Below are 17,749 nucleotides of genomic sequence, written 5' to 3' on the forward strand. Positions count from 1 at the left end.
ACTTTTCACCCTATTTTCTTAAGACAGAGTCCCTCACTGAATAAGGAACTATGCTGACAGCCAACAGATCCTATTATTTCTTTCCATAGCTCTGGGGTTATAGGCATGTGTGGCCATGACCATCTTTTAAAGTGGATGTTGTTAATTCAAATGCAGGTTCTCTATCACCAATAGGACAAAATAGCGGCCTACAGAATGGGAAGACTCCACATCCATCAGAGAGTTAATATCTAAAATATATAAAGAACTCAAGAAACTAGACATCAATAAATCAAATAATCCAATTTAAAATGGGATACTGCTCTAAACAGGGAATTCTCAACAGAGGAATCTCAACTGGCTGAGAAACACTTAATGTTCAACATCCTTAGTCATCAGGGACATGCAAATCAAAACTACTTTGAGATTACATCTTAACACCTGTCAGAACAGTTAAGATAAAAAAAAACATAAGTGACAATTCATGTGGAATGAAGGAATCACTCCTCTATTGCTGGTGGGCATGCAAACTTGTACAGTCACTTTGAAAATCAATAGTACAGTTTCTCTGAAAATTGGGAGTTGTTCTAACTCAAGACCCAGCTATACCACTCTTGGACATATACCCAAAGGATGCTCCATCTTACCACAAGCACATTTGCTCAACTATGTTCATAGCAGCTTTATTTGTAATAGCCAGAACCTGGAACAAACTTAGAAGAATGAATAAAGAAAATGTGGTACATTTACACAATTGAATATTGCTCAACTGTTTAAAAAATAATGACAGCAGGAAACTTGCAGGCAAATGGATGGAAATAGAAAAAAACTGAGTGAAGTAACCCAGACCCAGAAAGACAAATATGGTATGCACTCACTTATGGGTGGGCATTAGCTGTTAAGTAAAGGTTAATTCAAAAACCCAGAGAAGCTAAGTAACAAGGAGGGCTCAAGGAGGGTTGAATGGCTCTCCCTGGAATGGGGAAATAGGATACATTTTGAGAGTAGACTGGGGGAAAGTGGGGATGGGGATGGGGTGATCAGGTGATAGGAGAGTGATAGATGGAGAGAATACTGGAAGAGATGACTGGAATTGAGGGGCATTTGAGAAGTCATGTAGAAACCTAGTACAGTAGAAACTCCCTAGAATCTACAAGAGTGACCCTAGTGAAGTCTCCTAGTAAGAGGGGATATAGAGCCCAAATCTGCCATCTTCTATAACTAGGCAACTCTCCCAGCATTAGGACTGAGACATCAAGCCAGTACAAAACCTCCAACCTACATTCTGTCCTGCCTGCTCGATGCTGTGCTAATAGTGGCACAGAACTTGTGGGAGTGGCCAAGCAATGACTGATTCAACTTGAAGTCTACTCATACCATGAGAGGTAGCCCACACCTCACACTGCATGGATGCCCAGGAACCAGAGACTGGTAATCCCAGAGACTCAGGATAAAACCAAATATCACTGGCATTTTAAAAAGTCAACAAAATGATTTCTAGTGATATTCTGCTATACTCATAGATCAGTGCCTAGCATAATCATTTTCAGAAAGGCATCATCTACCAACTGATGGGAGCTGATGCACAGACCCACAGCCAAACACTAGAGGGAACCAGGGGGGAATCCTGAGGAAGATGGGGAGGAGAGGAAGGATCATAAGTACCAGAGGGGTTAAGGACATCAGAACATATTCACAGAATCAACTAACTAGGGCTCATAGGGACTCAAATAGACTGAAGTGGCAATCATAAGCACTCTATATGAGTCTGAGCTAGATCATCTCGATATACGTTATGCTTGTGTAGCTGTTTCTGAGTCTTTTTCCTGCTCCTGGAACCCATTTCCTCCTACTGGATTGCCTCGTCTAGCCTTGGCGAGGATTTGTGCCTAGTTTTACTGTAACTTGTTATGCCATGTTCAGTGCATATCCCTAGGAGGCCTGCTTTTTTATTTTATTTTTTATTTTTTGGATTTTCAAGACAGGGTTTCTCTGTGGTTTTTGGTGCCTGTCCTGGAACTAGCTCTTGTAGCCCAGGCTGGCCTCGAACTCACAGAGATCATGTGCTGGGATTAAAGGCGTGCGCCACCACCCGGCGTGCTTTTTTATTTTTTGAAGAGAAACAAGAATGAATCTTGGGGAGAGGGGAGGGAAGGTGGGGATTGGAAGTAGTGGAGGGAAAGAAAACTGCAGTTGGTATGTAATGTATGAAAAAAGAATTTAATTTTTTTAAATAAAATAACTATGGAAACAAAACAAAACAAAAACCTCAGATCCTGATGTTTGAACAGTAACTAATCCTAGCCAATGATTCATCTTCCCATTCCCTTATAGTTGAAGGATTGTTTCGTTTTAGAAAGTAGTTGATACAGCACAAATTGGCCTCAATTCAACCTGTAGCAGAAGATGGATTTAAACTCAAGATCCTCCTGTATTTACCACCCAAGTACTGAGACTACAGGTATGTGTCAGTTGGCCTGGTTATCTTTTAGGTTTTTTTTTAAAGAAGTTCTTATTTCTTCTTATTTATTTGTTATTTACTTTTGAAGACAAGGTCTTTGTATCCCAAGCTGCCTTCAAACTCACTATGTGGCTGAGGGTGACAATAAATTTCTGATCCTCTTACCTCTACCTCTCAAATGCTAGGAATATATATATTAGAAGGGGTTTTTTTGCTTTTGTTTTTATTTTTGTTTTGTTGGTTTTGGCATGCTGGCTAGGCAGTCCATTAACGAGGTTTGTTCCATTTGCATATCACATAAAGCAAGGTCCCAATTTCATCTTTTCCAGTTCCAGATTCAGTTAATAAAAGACCCTCTTTAAACTCATCTGTTTTTATTGTTTAGTACCCTTGTATATGTGCACAGGTGTGTAACAGGGTTGTCCATTCTGTAACATTGTTCGATGTATTTTTTCTCTGAACCAGTCTCTCCTTCTTCCTTCTCCCCTCCCCTCTTCTCTTGTCTTGCATTCTTTCTCCACCTAAAACTAGTTCCTCTAGGGCTATGGGTACGGTTTAAGTTATTAATCATGTGAACTCATGGTTTTAGGACAGGGTTCCCAAGGAGCCTTTAGGTCCAGTAAACATTAATTTTGCTCAGAAAGCCTTTTATTTGTCTCCAGGGCATTTGGATGTTTAGGGATCTTACTCTGATTCTTAAAAATTGTTTGTTCCATTTGTTTTGACTGATTCCTAGAAATTGTGTGCCATCAACAGTGGGAGAGCTGGCCTAAAGTAAGTAAAAACACTCTTGAGGGCAATCCCATCTTTCATCACTAACCGGCATACACCAATATAAATGATGGTACCAGCAGCACAGGAGCGTAAAGGCATTTTCACAAGTCTAAACCTGAAAGGTGTATTAGTCTTGTGACCATACTGATTTAAGAGCCCTGAATCTCGTCAACTCCCTGCATTCTTCAGGCTTCATTGGGAAGCTGGATGGTTCCTGATGGTCCCAGCTATCTGGATGTAAAATCAACTCCAGGGTTGCCTAAGCTAGGAATCAGGGGCCTGCTGGTTGCAACTCGGGGATAGTAAAGGGACGGCAGATGCAGTAGTTGAACGTTTCTGGATCTGCTCCGGTATTTCAGGCCTGCGGGTAAAAGCGGGACGGAATTCCATCGTCTTTGGACGCAGCCTGCGCAACTCGGGCCCGCAGAGGCGTGGCAAGAGCAAAGCGTCCTAGCAGGCCTAAGGTACGCCTTCTCCAATCGCTGGCACGAGGAAGGCCAAGGCGTGGGTGGGCTTAGGGGCGGGCCAGGGCGGGAAGTAGGCGGAGCGTGGGTACTGCTCCACCCAGTCCTTCTGGCTCCTAGCCGGCGGGGTTGGGGCTGGCGCAGCTCTAGTTCCTTTCCTCCTCAGCCGCCTGCGCTGCCTCCGCCGCCTCCGCCGCCTCCGCCTCAGTCTCCCACGCCTCCGAACAGGCCGCGGTTACCGGTTTGCGATTCCCGGGCTTAAACTCTGCAGCTCCAGTGTCCCGGTGTCCGTGCTCCTGCGAGATGACGCTCAAGTCGAGCGAAGGCGAGGGTGGGAATAGCATGCGCACCGCGCTCTCGGACCTCTACCTGGAACACTTGCTACAGAAACGCAACCGACCTGAGGTTAGCTGGACCTCTGGGGTCCTCGGGGTTCGGGTTGGGTCTCTGCTCCAGGCCTTTCCATCTACTTCTGGATTTGTCCTATCCGTAGCCTTGCTCCTGGGTGATCTGCCCCGGAGGACCTGATCTTGAGTGTCCTGTTCCCAGGGTGGAGGCCTTTGCTTTGGGCCGAGTTCATACTGAGATCAGGGTGTGGTGAATAGTTGTCTGCGGCAGTCCTCCTAGGTGAAAATCCCAATAGGCTGGCCAGGACCAAATGCTTACTGAGGTCAAAGAAAACTTGTTCATGGATGGTAACAGAAAGACTTTAAGAAGAAAAATGAAAGACTTTAAGGAACACTTCCAAGAGAAGATCTGCCTGGTTGGTTGTTGATCATTTGTATTCAGCCTCACAGACATTGTGAAAGCCAACTTCGTGCTCTAAAGAGCTCACCCAGTGTCCCTTTGCATTTCATTTCAGCAGATCCCCTTTTGCTTCGTTGTAAATTAGTGTAGTCTTCATATTCCAGTGTTAAACAGTAAATAACTCCGGTGTCAGAGGCCTCCAGAAGAGGTTATGGATTATATTCTATGTAGCATGTCTCCCCCAAATTCAGTAGGTTATAGTGTGAACCTTGCTTACTTCTGCTCCCTTACCCTGCTCCCTCTACTTTCTAGTCCCTTCTGGGAGATTTATGGAGTTGCTTACGATACAGCAAAGCTGGATTTGTGACAAGCAGGTACAACTATTAAACAACATACATTGCTTAAACAAAATGTTCAAAGATGATACTAGGTGAAACTGAGAAAAATATTTTTGGTTGTGATCCTGGTCTTTTACGGCTGAGCCATTTCTCCAGCTCAGAAACTGGGAAAAATAAAACCAAAAACCCTTGCAGGAATGGTACCTTGAGAAAAAAACAAAAAAAAAACCCTCATATGTATTGATCACTTTTTTTTTAGATGAAGGAAAAAAAAAGTGAAGAATTGGTAAGGAGAAAAAAAAACGTATTTATGACAGTTGTATTCTGGTTCCCCAATTCTTTGTTTTCTTTTCCTAACCTCTGGTGTCATTTCCCCTCCCCCAGCCAGTTTTGGAAGTACGGTTATTTAATCTTGCCTCTTTGCTTCACACCCACAGTAACCCTGACAGAGCAGTTCACTGCTTAGGGGAAGAACCTGTGCACCAATTAAATGTCAGGAAATTTTATCTTTCCTGCTGACAAGTAGGAAGACATTTTGCTTTTTGTTTGTTGTTTAAGGTCTCACACTGTAGTTCAGGCTAGCTTGTAACTTTATTTATTGTCCTGACAGGCCTTGAACTCCTGGCAATTCTGCCTCAGTTTCCAGAGTGATGGAATTATAGGCATGAGCCAACAAGCCAGACTTCAGGATATTTTTAATTGTCACAACTAAACGTATTTAACTTTTTACAGCAATGAATTAGCAGACCCCCAAATGTCATAACTACTGAAAGAAACATCTGTTCCTGATGTTCTAGTTCAGTGTCTTATCAAAGAGCAAAGAGCAGAACTTATGTGGTAAAACGCTAATCTACTTAAGCCTCTGTGACCACAATAAAACCAGATTCCTATCTGTAAGGTATCTAAGTCTTACCGGTTTTGAAAAATAAAGTCATAAATATCCTGGAAGTGAAGGACAGGAAAGGAAGAAAACTGACAGATAATACTAGGTACTGAGAAAATTGGGGTAAAGACTAAATAATTTTAAAATAACATTTTATTTTCTACTATACATTCTCTGAAAACACAGACTTTGAATGGAAATATCCCATTCTCAAATGAAACAACCAGACCCAAAAAGATGCTCTTTCTTTAGTAGAATGATAATCAGGAGCAGATTCACTGACCATGCTGCTCCCTTCTGACTCAGCCAAGACTTGCTTTCTGCTGTTGTACATGGAATGGATGACATTGAACCTTGGTGTTTTCTTTATAGGCTATTCTATTTTGCCTGGAGTACTGTTTGCCCTGTACATCCTGTATTCTACAAAATGCAGGCTTCAGCAATGCTGGGCACTCTGCAGTGTTTCACAGCCCCCTACACCTCCTTCAGAGGAAACATCTGTAGCACAGTTCAAAGGGCAGAGACAGTTTCTCAAAGGAAGTTGAAATTTAAAAAAAAATAGATGAAAATAACTTGGCAGGGGTGGGGGCAGGGGTAATGGGGGTGAATAGAGCAGAGACAAATATAGTTGACTTTCTCATTTAAAGTAATTGGCTTCAGAACAAGTGGCAGTGAACTAGTGAGCACAGGAATGAACAAACATTTGTTCAATCTACTGTTAGGCCCTCTGCCAACTGCTTCCACATGGAGAACTTAGAATGCCCAGTCCAAGGAGATGAGTGACCCTAAATACAAAAGAAGAGCCTGGGAGAACCTTAACACCACCTGCCAGTCTTGTGTAGATGCCTGGCTGAGCCCATTTGATGTCCACAAGTACCCACTATTCACATGGACATAACTGTTTCACTTTGTGAGGGGAAAACTACAATAAAAAAGCTAGAGAAACCATGAAACTAACAATTCCCTAAGGAAGTATAGAGCTTAGAACTATTTAACTATAAATGATAAGAACTGGAGACACAGGAAAGCCCAAGAATCAGGATTTTTCTGGCAGGTATTGTCTTAAAATCATACATTAACTAGAGCTTTGTTTCTCAGGCACTAAATACATATATCAATCCAAAGGCCACATGTTTAAAGGTCCTTGGCTGATTTGCTTATCTGTCCAGTGCACTCTGGACATCTGCACAGGCTTCTTCCACTGAAATAAAACAGGAAACACAAGCAGCTCCATTCCACCTAAAACACTGAACTGTATTTCCAAATACTTGGCCCTTGGTTTCTGCATAGCCATTAGATCAGTGTTGAGATTATGTATAAAACAACATTCATCGAATTATTTTTTTGTTTTTTTTATTTGTTTATTTGGTTTTCTTTTAAGATAAGGCCTTACTATGTAGCTTTAGCTGGCCTGGAACTCACTATATAGACTAGGATGGCCTCAAACTCAAAACAGATCTATCTGACTCTGCCTTCAGAGTGCTGGGTTTTAAATCATACCTTTAATCCTACCATGCCTGGCAGTTTTTGTTGTTTGTTCTGTTTTATTTTTTAAAGATCATCTCACTGTATAGTCTAGGCAGACTTCAAACTCTTGGCAGCCCTCCTTGTCTCACACTCCCGAGAGTTGAGATTATAAACCTGCACCACCAGGCCTAGCTGATTAAAATTAAATTCTTACCTGGGTGGTCATGGTGCATGCCTTTAAACCCAGCACTCAGGAGGCAGAGGCAGGTGAATTTCTCTGAGTTCAAGGCTAGCCTGATCTACAGAGCGAGTTCCAGGATAGTCTCCAAAGCTACACAGAGAAACCCTGTCTCGAAAAACCAAAAAAGAAAAGAAAGAAAAATTAAATTCTTGTCTCTACTTTGTGATCAGTATTTAAGGTCAAAAAGTAATGTTTACAAACCATTTGCAGTAAAATAATTCATAAGCCTTAGACTCCAGGAGTCAGTTAAAATAGAAGCACGGGATTCAGAGTTCAAGAAGACAACATGATACCAGGTCTTGTTTTGTAGCCCAGGATTGTCGCAAACTCACTTTGTATTCCAGGTTACCCTCAGACTTATTCTTCTGCCCCAGCCTCCCATGTGCTAGGATTACAGGTATGTGCTACCATACCTAGTTTATAAATAAAACTTTATTGATGTTATATAATAAATTTTGAAACTAGCTAGACTGATATTTACCACTTTATTCTCTTTCAAAATTAGTTTAACTATTCATAGATAGGTCAATGACCTTCCATCATGTTTATAATTTTAAAAGACCAAATTGTCTAGAGATACTTTGACTTACTTCAGCAGATCAGGTAAGTGAAACCACTTGACCTCTGACACCAGTCTCTGGTCCTAGGCAGAAGTGGAGAACAAAATGGCTGGCTCACCTGGATTGAATTTCCTGATTTTTTTTAATTAAACAAATCAAAGATATGTAGTCACAATAAAGAAAATTATAGCTAGAAGGTGGTGGCACATGCCTTTAATACCAGCACTCAGAAGACAGTGGCAGGCAGATCTCTGTGAGTTTGAGGCCAACCTGATCTACAGAGCGAGTTCCAAGAAAGGCAGGGGATACACAAAGAAACCCTGTCCCCCTCCCAAAAAAAGATAGAAAATTATATCTTTTTTGATTAGCTGTCCAAGCAGATACTACTTTTGATGTTCACCTTTCTAAGGGGACAAGATTAAGTACTCTTCTCCATCTCTTTAAACTTCTCAGCCTCAGTACATATATATCTTAATTTGTTACATTGCTTGCATTTACAATATGTTCTTTATAACTTTTTTAAAAGATTTGTCTGTGGGTGAATCCAAAAATGTGAAAGTCAGTGATTTTTATCTTGTTATAGTTGGTTGCTGAACTAATGTTCCAATTTTTCCAGATCCCTGATATTGTTTGGAGTGGCAAGATGTTATCCAGCTAGATTCTTACTTTTTCAGCCTTTTTTTGCAGCTTGAGGTGGTTGTATGGCTGTGTTCTGGAGCTCTGGCCTATGAGATAAGAAAAGCTGTTCTCTGGAGAAGTTCTGATCTTGGTCCAACTGACCTGGCCCCTCTGCCTTCTTGCCTTGAGAGTGGAGCTGATCCACAGAGTCACAGCTTTTGAATACGTTTCCAGCCCATGACTCCCTTCTTGGATTTCTGACCTCAGACTTATGGTCTGTGGAGCAGTATGGCCTTCTTCTCAGCTAAAGACTTGAGTGATCAGTGACTGTTCCTTTGCCTACTTTCTGTAATTTAGAGGATTATTGAATGAAATCTGTTATCCTTGGTGATGCTTTAATGTGTTCTCCATGGGTGATATGAAAAGTGTGTGCTCTCTTTCTATTCCCACTTTGCTCTTAAAACCTGGATGTGGTGGTAGGTGCCTATAATCTTGATGTTTGGAAGTCTGAGTCAGGAGGATTGTGATTCCAGCCCCCTATGAGATATATAATGAGACCCTGTCTCTAAAGGTTCAAATAGATAGACTAAGAAGTAAGGGAGGATGAGATCCACATAAGTAGTCAGGCTGCCAACTTAAATGGGAATTCCACTCATGTCAGAAAATTCCATCTTGCCAGTTGTAGAAAGGAATGTCGTTTTGAGAACTTGGTGGGAACAGTAGACTTCCGTTTTCCTGAATAGAAATTAATCATTGTGATATAAAATGGAGGGATACATGAGGCTTTGAATGCTGAGTATTTTCTTTAGTGACATCTTTCAGTATTATTAGTATGTCAACACTCAAAACAGAGAGCTATACAGTAGCATGGTAACCCTAGTCCACATTTACCAACTGTTTCTAAGTATTATATTAAGCTTGCAACCCAGTAAAGTCATCCTGTTACTATCCTCATTTTACAGTTAAAGAAACAGAAGTGCAAGAAGGTCAAGAATCCAAAGTTACCCAACAGTTAGTAAAAGAGCCAGAAATCTAATTCAGATAGTACGTTTTCTTGCTAAGCGCTGTGTTCTAGATTTTTAAGTTCTACTTAATATATTATTTTGCTAAATTATTTTATTTTGTTTATTTATTTATGTATTTATTTATTTTTTTCGAGGCAGGGTTTCTTTGTATAGCCCTGTAGACCAGGCTAGCCTCGAACTCACAGAGATCTGCTTGCTTCTGTCTAAGTGCTACAATTAAAGGATAAATCTAAATTATTTTCTTAAAGTAATTTATGCACATAGTTCATAATTTGCAAGGTATGGTGAGTAAAGTTAGCTCATGAAAGCAATTTCGTTCTCGCTCCATCTTGTAGCCAACCACTTTCTCCAAAGATTATTTGTATGTTTTTAAGTAAATGTGAATACACTAATTTTTTCACTTTTTGTGGTGAAGGTAGCATAATTATCTTCACATTGTTTTATTTTTCACATAAACAGTTTCAAAATTACCTCTAAACCCCCTTGTCAGGGCTACATGGTGTCTTCCCACACAATGTCTATAATGCCACTGGATTGTTGTAGAGTACCTTGGGTTTGTGTGAAGTTCTGTGTTGCTAAGTTAATTTTCAAACTACAACCTTTTCAATAGTGTTACAACATAAATGCCATATGACCATGTCGTGTGAGTTTTGGACATTTTAGCTGCAAAACAAGGCAGTTTCTCTTTCTCAACACTTCCCTCATCTGAGGTTACCCATACCCAGTTCTTATTGTACTTTCCATTACAAAGGAAGCAGTAAGTTGACAGTTTTTGAAGAGCATACCTATGTTATGTCAACGTCTCTCAAGTTTCTAGGCAAGACCTCCTTGCCCCTCATCTTTCCATCCTCTTCCCTCTGTGCATGGGCAGGCCACTGAACTCATTCCAGCCGTGTATACATTCCCACATAAGACTTCTTTCTCCCAGAAAAATGAATGGCAAGATACACTTTTCACAGCTCTATTTATTGAGAAGACCTTCCACATCTCCCAGTGTCCTTGAGGGCTACCCCTGGGTGTGGCTAGTATATAGCTGTTCTTCATTTTCAGTTTGTATCCACATACCAAGCTCACACTAGTTTTTCCTCCTCTGACTTGCTGTGTTGGTTTTGATTTAATATTTTATGTACAAACATTTGTAGAATAAGAAAAGAAAAATGTCTTCAAATTACTCTCAAGTAATTGAAACTTTAAATTGTATGACATTAAAAAACAATGCTACAAGATCTATACAGGATTGAGTCCATCAGCATTTCTTTGTGTATATATTAGATCTTCCCTGTGGGTCTGTTGGCAGTTAATTATTGCTGAATGGGTGGTGTAGTCATTAGTAAGCTGTCCTTGTTCCAATAAATGACCTCTCATATGTTCTTATGCAAATAACTCTAATGAAATTCAGAGGAGAGATACCCCAATAATATTTTCCTAGTTTATGTGCTTACCTGCAAGTACAAGAGTTCCAGTTCCGTACCTAATGGCTTGCCTTTTTACTATTTTTTACACTTTTTGTCTCTCTCTGTGTGTTACATGTATACATGCATACAAATGTGTGCAACCATGCATTAACACAGAAACCAGATGTCCTGCCATAGCACTTTTTATCATACTTTCTCTAGACAGGCTCTCTGAACCTAGAGCTATACTGGTGGCCAGTAAGCCCTGCTGGTACTCAATCTTTACCCCAGACAGTGCTGGGATTATGGATGGCCTTGCTGGGCTTTTTATGTGGGTGTTGAGAATTTATACTCAGGTATTCATACTTGGACAGCAAGCACTCTTACCTACTGAGCCATCTCCCTAGCTCCCTTTTCATTCTCCCATTCTTTTAAAGTATTTATTTATAGTTTATGGGTGTTTTCACCTGTGTATAAGGCACCTTTGTGCCTGGTGCCCACAGAGGCCAGAAGAGGGTATCAGATGCTCTTGAACTGGAGTTACAGGTGATTGTGAGCCCCTATGTAGTTGCTGGGAACCAAACTCAGGTCCTCTGCAAGAGCAACAAGTGCTTTTAACCACTGAAAACTCTCTCCAGTCCCCCTTTTTACTCCCTTAATGCTATTCTTCACCAGTATTATATTTGGAAAAATTAAAACTTACTGAAAAGAGGAAAAAAGTATCATTCTGGTTTCTATAATTGACATATTGACTTATTTGCCTTAACACATATATCTACCTAGAACCACCCATCTATCCACTTTTTTTTGCATTTGAAGGCAAGGTGCAGATGTCAGGATGTTTCACCCCAAAGAACTTCAGTGTGTATATCGCTGCCTAGAGTTCATATTTGTTCATGTTTTTTGTTTTTGTTTTGTTTGTTTGGTTTTTGGTTTTTGTTTGTTTGTTTGTTTTCCAAGACAGAGTTTTTTTATTAATTTATTTATTTGTTTATAAAATTTCCACTTCCTCCCCTCCTCCCCATACCCTTCCATTTCCCCCACTCCCTCTCCTCCTCCACCCCCACTCCCTCCCGTCCTTCCTCTCCAGTCCTAAGAGCAGTCAGGGTTTCCTGCCCTGTGGGAAGTTCAAGTTCCTCCCCTCTCCCTGCAGGTCTAGGAAGGTGAGCATCCAAACAGACTAGGATCCCAGAAAGCTAGTACATACAGACAAAACAAGACCCAGTGCCATTGACAATGGCTTCTCAGTCAGCCCCTATGTCAGTCACATTTAGAGACTCCGGTTTGATCACATGCTCGTTCAGTCCCAGTCCAGCTGGCCTTGGTGAGCTCTCATTCGATTAGTCCCCTTGTATCCGAGGGTGAACGCACCCCACACGGTTCTGATTTCCTTTTTCATGATCTCTCTCCTTCTGCTCCTCATTTGGACCTTGGGGGCTCAGTCCAGTACTCCGATGTGGGTTTCCGTCTCTATCTCCATCTGTCGTCAGATGAAGGTTCCCTCTAGTCCTGCCTTTTTTGCTCACGTTCTCCCTCCTTCTGCTTCTCATTTGAACCTAGGGAGTTAAGTCCAGTGTTCCAATATGTGTCTCAAGACAGAGTTTTTTTGTGTAAAGTCCTAGAACTCTGATTTGTAGACCAGGCTGGTCTACAAAAAGAGATCCACCTGCCTTTGTCTCTGCCTCCCAAGTGCTGGGATTAAAGGTGTGCGCCACTGCTGCCTAGCTTGTTTATGGTTACTTTTTAAGGTAAATTTTAAATATAGTAAAATGCAAAAATCTTGAGTATATTATTATACACTGTATCATGATACCAAATATTACCAGCATTCTAATTCTCTTATGCCAGTCCTTTCCCTTCAAGACAACTACTGTCTTATTTACAATAGTTTTGTTTGTTCTAAAATCTCACATACATTTTATCATATTGTACATATTCTTTTTAATAAGACTTCCTTTATTCAACATGTTTCTGAGTTCATCTCTTTTATTTTGTAGTTTGAGCTCTTAACCATTGAGTTTTCTAATCCCTCAGAATATTTGTAATAAAAAATCATTCCTTTATCTGAAAGAACTGGGTTTTCAAAGCTTTTTAGTTTCTAATTACAGATAATTGACTGACCATGGGCCTTTGCTGTTTTATCCACTAATCTGTTTTCATTTGACAGACTGCATTGAATCAGTTGAATGTTGCCACTGAGGACATGTACACCAATGGGTCTACTGTTCCAGGTAGCCCTGCCCATTCTAAAGGGCAAGAAGCAAGGAAAGTACGTCTCATACAGTTTGAGAAGATCACAGAGGAGCCCATGGTAATCTCTTGTCTATTGTCATTCATTATTTATACTCTACTAGTGAAATCATTGGGCCATAAAACTGCCAATGGCTACTCATGGAATTGTACAATCTGCCAGCTTCACTGTTTTTTGTCCCCATCTCAAGTTTCTTTCAAAGCAAGCAAGCTTCCTGCTTTTTCTACTTGAGAACTGACCCTGATATAAATGGAAATGGTGTTCTCTGCAATTTTTTTTAGATGCTTTAAAGATTATCCTCAAAAAGGGCTTAAAACAAAGCTTACTGTTCCATTGCCTTTATTCCAGGGAATTACTTTGAAGCTGAATGAAAAACAGTCATGTACTGTGGCCAGAATTCTCCATGGTGGCATGATTCATAGACAAGGTACTCTGGCAGGGAGGAGGGGATCCTAAGTCTAGTTTTATTCTGTGATTAATTATTTACTCTCTATTCAGTGGTGTGGGACATGAAGTTTATAGTCCTCAAAACTGATAGCATTTTCATGAAAGTGCCAAGAGATTCTTTGAGTTAATAACTGACTCTTTAAGGTAGGCATGATGGCATATACCTTTAATCCCAGTACTCAGGAAGCAGAGACAGGTGGATCTCTAAGTTCAAGACAGACTTGTTCTACAAAGTGAGTTCCAGGACAGCCAGAGCTACACAGAAAAAAACTTGTCTTAAAAAAATACCCTAACTGACTCTTTAGAAAATTGTATGGTAAGATCTTAGTATAAACTACTCAGTACCACCATCTCTTCCTCTGTACCTTCTTTTTTTTCTTTTGGTTTTTCAAGACAGGGTTTATCTATGTAGCCCTGGTTGTCCTGGAACTCACTCTATAGACCAGTACTGCTGTCTGGGGAATCAGCCTCCAGCTGCACAGACAGGGCTTTGACAGGAATCCAAGGAGTCAGTGAGTCTAAACTTTCTATCTGAGGGGCGTTAGGGAAAAAGACTCTCACAAACTCTCTTGATGGTTTTATTCTTTCTTCTTCTTTATTTTCTCTCTTTATTCTCTCCCTTTATTCTGTCTCTCTCATCTCATGTTGTTTTATAGCCTTTATAACCCAACAGAATTTTCCAGGCAACACAAGAGTCAAAACAGTTGCATTCCATTTCTCAAGTGAATGAATATAGGTAAAAAAAAAACATGTTTTTATCTCCCTCATACGATTCAACATTTTATGTATTACAGGCAAAAATCAATTTATTCCAAGAACCCACATACATTCATACCCAAGCAACTTGTTATAGATTAACCATGTGGCCAGCAAGGTCTTTTACTGTCAGGCTTCATTTTGCAGTTACAAATAAAGGGCCAATTACTTTACTACTTGTCTTTAAAGGTAATCTTATAAGGAATCTTAAAGGAATCACAAACCTACACATTTATAGATGAAAAAGAATCAATCAGTTTTACTTTAAATCTTTAGGGTACATATCCATTCAGTAGTAGTTTTTATCAGGAGATTGAGGACATAAATGTGTATACAGAATTAATCATCACCTTTGGTCATCAGCCAAACCTAGCAAGGAGAGTACATCAGCCAGTAATAATTGGGCTGCTTTGTTCTTATTCCCTGACTTTAAAGAGTTCTGTATTCAACTAAGTGCCTTTCTAAAACTTAAGATTGTCTTCTTGGGTTTTTCCCCTCAAAGTTATTTAACAAAAATATCTTAGTCTAACTTCATTATTTTCAAAGCTTTGTTTCAGCTGTGATGCCCTCGGAGACCTGTGAGCACATCTCCCAACATTAAGGTTAAGAAAATTTAAACTAGCCCGGCTATTGGGACTCACTTGTTAATCATTAACTTGAGCTACAATACATGCAGCTCCTTAGGTGAGACTCACAGACCCTGGCTATGAAACATATCCTTGTATTTATTTTTATTCATCAAAATTCTGTATAAGCTATCATTATTATTATCAAATTAGACAGTACACCTTAGGGAGGGGTAATCTTGATCATCCACAGGTAAAAATGCCCAGTAGAACGGGGTGTTTCTGAGAGATATTACTATATTACAGGCTGTGGAGATCTCCCCACGTCCACTCACAACATGCTAGATACCAGATAAAGAGAGCCGCAACAAACATGGAAAGGCAGAACAGAAGCAAAAGACATTTCAGGATTTGAAGTCCGGTGGCCTTGCTTAAGCGCGATTGGCCCATCAGAGGATTCCCTTTTGCTGGGCTGATACCTGAAACTTCAATTGTAACTTGCTGCTCCTCTGGCATGGCCAATGGCAGACCAGGCTGGCCTTGAACTCAGAAATCCATCTGCTTCTGCCTCTCAAGTGCTGAGATTAAAGGCATGCACCATCACCACGCAGCCCTCTGCACTCCTTATATATTGTTTTATAATGATATTTTTCCCATTTAGTTAATAAGTGACTCATTACTATATGTACCCATTATATATGACTGATATGTACAGTAAACAAAGCTGTTTCTCTACCTTCTTGGAGCTTGGATTTTCTCGTTTATTATAAAATAATAATTTCCTTTATTTTATAAACATCTTAAATGAGGAAACCAAAATTAAGTGATTATAATTAACTATTGTATTTCCTTAATGTTAGAGTGCCAGCAATTTTCAGATGTATCATTTACTAAAATATATTTTAGGGAGCAGTGAAAGAACAGAATAATAAGTTAAAATATAGCATGTTTTTGCAGCTGCGGATAGCCTGTACAGTACTAGAAATTATGCCTAATATTTGGGTATGGCTACTCCAATGAGTCTCCTACATCATTAATTCCTACCCTTTTATGTTTTACTCTGTTTTTTTTTTGTTTTTTTTTTTTTTAGTTTTTTAGTTTTTTTGAGACAGAGTCTCTCTGTAGCTTTGGAGCCTGTCCTGGTACTTGCTCTGTAGACCAGGCTGGTCTTGAACTCACAGGGATCCACCTGTCTCTGCCTCCCCAGTGCTGGGATTAAAGGCATGCACCACCACTGCCTGGCCCTTACTATATTTTTTGTTTGTTCTTTTTTTTTTTTAATTCAAGGTAACATGACATGAATTTGATAACCTGCCTTCACATAGAATTTTAACATCGAATAATCATTTAAAAGCACATTGGAGGGCTGGAGAGATGGCTCAGTGGTTTAGAGCATTGCCTGCTCTTCCAGAGGTCCTGAGTTCAATTCCCAGCAACCACATGGTGACTCACAACCATTTGCAGTGAGATTTGGTGCCCTCTTCTGGCCTGCAGGGATACACGCGGCAGAATGCTGTATAATAAAAGCACATTGGAGGTTTAGTTTAACAATAACAAAGCAACATTGAACCTAGGGGCTGGAGATGGCTCAGTGACTGTTCTCCCATGGGACCAGGGTTCAGTTCCCAGCACCTACATAGCAGCTAACAGCTGTTACTCCAGTTCTAGGGAATCTGACACCCTTACATAGACATATAGGCAAAACACCAATGCACATGAAATATAAATAAAATTTAAAAAAGAAACGTTGAATTCACTGACTAATAGTCTCCTGGAGTTGGCAGCTGTTCTAATTCCAGGAATTCAAAGATGATATGCTTTTATGAAGCTCTTGGATGACTGATATCAAGAAGGACAAGGCAGTATTGAACTGTCCTAGATGGATTCCGAACCATATTTGTTTTTTATCTCTCTTAGTTAAATATTTCTAATAACTGAGTTTTATTTATTTTCTAAAATACCCTAGATTGTGGTTTCTTTTGTGTGGTATTCTTGAGCTATTCTGACAGCTATTGTTTGAATTTTTACTCTTTTGTACATTGAGGTTTTTGTTTGTTTAATGGCAGGCTCCCTTCACGTGGGGGATGAGATCCTAGAAATCAATGGCACAAATGTGACTAATCACTCAGTAGACCAGCTGCAGAAGGCAATGGTGCGTATTTTCTGTACTAGATAAAGACTGTCTTGCAATGGTGCGTATTTTCTGTACTAGATAAAGACTGTCTTCTGTGTTCATGAAGGGTTAATGGGCACAGGTGTCTATATCTTATTTCTCTGCAAAAGCATGGTTTCCTTATTGAGACGACTGTTATCACTTCTGATCTTCTGATATTCTGTCCAAAAAATGATGTTTCTCTGCCTTAATTTAGTAAAACTGCAGAGCAGGGCCAATAACTGAACATCAGTCTCATAAAATGACAAGAATGTTGTGCTGGGCATCTAGAGATTGTGGTGTGTATGTCTGGCTTTTTGAGCAGGTGGATTAGCTTCATTCAGTCTGTATTCTCAGAATCTTTTATGTGCAGTATTGTACGTGGTGTTTGGGCTGCCTCTTCTGTTTGTTCTTCCTGACATTTTGCCATCTTCTTGATTCTGTCTTGTGCTTAAAATTAAAACTGATTTTAATGTCTATATCAGTTGTGCTTCAGTGGGTTCAGCAAGAAGTTAGAAGAGGTATTTATGGCCCTATTACTTGTCAAACCTGCTCTGTAGGTACCAGTTTCACACAGGTGTGGACATCCTCAAAAGATCCAGCAATAGAGAGAGTTCTTCCTGAGG

General features: G+C 40.1%; 1 protein-coding gene across 1 annotated transcript in view; it reads left to right on the plus strand.

The window, feature by feature from the left end:
- The first annotated feature begins 3,809 nt into the window (after window positions 1-3,809).
- The window catches only part of Mpp1 (MAGUK p55 scaffold protein 1), a 32,552-nt gene continuing 18,612 nt past the window's right edge, over window positions 3,810-17,749 (plus strand). The window contains exons 1-4 of the mRNA XM_048457748.3: window positions 3,810-4,083; window positions 13,119-13,262; window positions 13,551-13,629; window positions 17,038-17,123. Of these exons, the coding sequence (XP_048313705.3) occupies window positions 3,982-4,083; window positions 13,119-13,262; window positions 13,551-13,629; window positions 17,038-17,123 (411 nt within the window). The 5' untranslated portion in view covers window positions 3,810-3,981. The remainder of the gene's footprint in view (window positions 4,084-13,118; window positions 13,263-13,550; window positions 13,630-17,037; window positions 17,124-17,749) is intronic.

The sequence above is a fragment of the Myodes glareolus genome, chromosome X, assembly GCF_982192425.1.
Source record: "Myodes glareolus chromosome X, mMyoGla1.1, whole genome shotgun sequence".
Lineage (NCBI taxonomy): Eukaryota > Metazoa > Chordata > Mammalia > Rodentia > Cricetidae > Myodes > Myodes glareolus.